We start from the raw sequence: 1,745 nt of genomic DNA, 5'->3' as shown, positions 1-1,745 counted from the left end.
TCAGGCTGAGCAGGAGGATGTGGATGGGTGCGGGGTGGGGCTGGCGCACGTGCCCCAGGAAGGCCCACAGCGCCAGAAGGTTGGCAGGGAGACCGAAGAGGAAAGATAGAAAGTAGACAAGGAGAAGTCCCAGGTTTTGGGGACTTGGGGCCATCCTTCCTGAAGAGACAAAAGATGCTGTCTGAATTCTGAGTTTCCTAGCCCCAGACCAAGGTGAATCAGACTCTGTGTCTCCCCTCTGTGTTTCACTAAGGGATTATTGCCTACCCTGCAGACCGAACACTATTCTTCTTTCTGTGTGTCAGGGAGAAAGAACTTGTCCTTCTTCACAACAAAATTGTGCTTTTTTGCTTCACAACAAAATTACTTCTTTAGAATCTACACAACAGAATTACCCAAGAAAATTACTTCTTTAGAATCTTCCTCTTCTCCATTTCCACCCTGCAAATTGAGAGAGAGAGAAAGAGTCTTAAGAATTTTGATGTCTCAGAAGCTCCCACAGGAAAAGTTCTGAGGTCTCCAAGTCCCCAGTAGAAAGGGGGACTTCCCTGGTGGTCCATTGGTTAAGAATCTGCCTGCCAATGCAAGGGACATGAGTTCGATCCCTGGTCTGGGAAGATTCGCCTGCCTCTGGGTAACTACGCCCATGTGCCCCAACTACTGAGCCTGCACACTCTAGAGCCCATGCTCCACAACAAGAGAAGTCACCACAGTGAAGAGTCGGTCGCCCCCACTCGTTGCAACTAGAGAAAGCCCCTGCACAGCAACAAAAACCCAGAGCAGCCAAAAACAAATAAACAAAAAAAATTTTTTTTTTAATTTTTTTTTTAAAGAAAGGACACATGTTAGGGCTGTGTGGTTCTCTGTCTTAAGTACCTAGAACTGTGCCCGACACATAGCAGGTGCTGAATCAACTTCTGTCAGTCAATGAATGGCTGTGTGAACTGTAGTTCCTCACGAAGACTGGGTAACCCCAAGACTATCTCTGAACATTTCCAAATTCTACTTGACCTGCCTGTTGCTTTTTCCTCTCCTAATCTTTGACCTCTTTTCTTTTTCTTTTCTCTCCCCAAGTCACAGGGCTTGGACACAAAATTCTCAGCTTCAGCTCTGAAAATGGGAGTTTGGTTGAGCTTGAGGGGAAAACAGCTCAAGCCCAAGGTGAGCCTCAGATGCCCCGCTTCTCAGTTCTATGCGGAGCCATTCAAAGACAACCTGTAGGTTCCGGGTAGGGTAACAGAGAGGCCTGACTGGGACCAGGATTCCAGTCCAGGCCATGCCGTGGATCAGCCCTGTGACTCTGGGAATCATTCTAAGTCCTCCCAGCATCAGCTTGTTTTCTTCTGCTTCACATATAACCAGTGATTTCACCAGAACCACCACAGTTCCCATAGGCTGCCAGCCAGTTCACCCTTTCTCCCCCTTGAAGAAAGCATATACGTGAGATGTATGTCAATCAAGAATAACCTTTAAACTCCTTGTACACACTATTATGTGCTTCATAGGTGGCTCAGTGGTAAAGAATCTGCCTGCCAATGCAGGTTGGATCTCTGAGCCTGGAAGATCCCCTGGAGAAGGAAATGGCAACCCACTCCAGTATTCTTGCCTGGAGAATTCCATGGACAAAGGAGCCTGGTGGGCTACAGTCCCATGGGGTAGGAAAAGAGTCAGACATGACTTAGCAACTAAACGACAACAACAGCACACTGCTGTATCTGAGATGGATAGCCAACAAAGTCCTACTG

General features: G+C 47.6%; 1 protein-coding gene across 1 annotated transcript in view; it reads right to left on the bottom strand.

Annotated features, from left to right (window-relative positions):
* LOC104995417 (free fatty acid receptor 2-like) overlaps positions 1-154 on the bottom strand; it is a 966-nt gene extending 812 nt beyond the window's left edge. Inside the window, exon 1 of the mRNA XM_010849294.1 lies at positions 7-154. Within this exon, the coding sequence (XP_010847596.1) occupies positions 7-154 (148 nt within the window). The remainder of the gene's footprint in view (positions 1-6) is intronic.
* Positions 155-1,745: the final 1,591 nt, after the last annotated feature.

Source organism: Bison bison, unplaced genomic scaffold (genome assembly GCF_000754665.1).
Source record: "Bison bison bison isolate TAMUID 2011002044 unplaced genomic scaffold, Bison_UMD1.0 scf7180017864280, whole genome shotgun sequence".
Lineage (NCBI taxonomy): Eukaryota > Metazoa > Chordata > Mammalia > Artiodactyla > Bovidae > Bison > Bison bison.
Note: the sequence above shows the minus strand (reverse complement) of the source record. Positions and strands in the feature narration are given on the sequence as shown.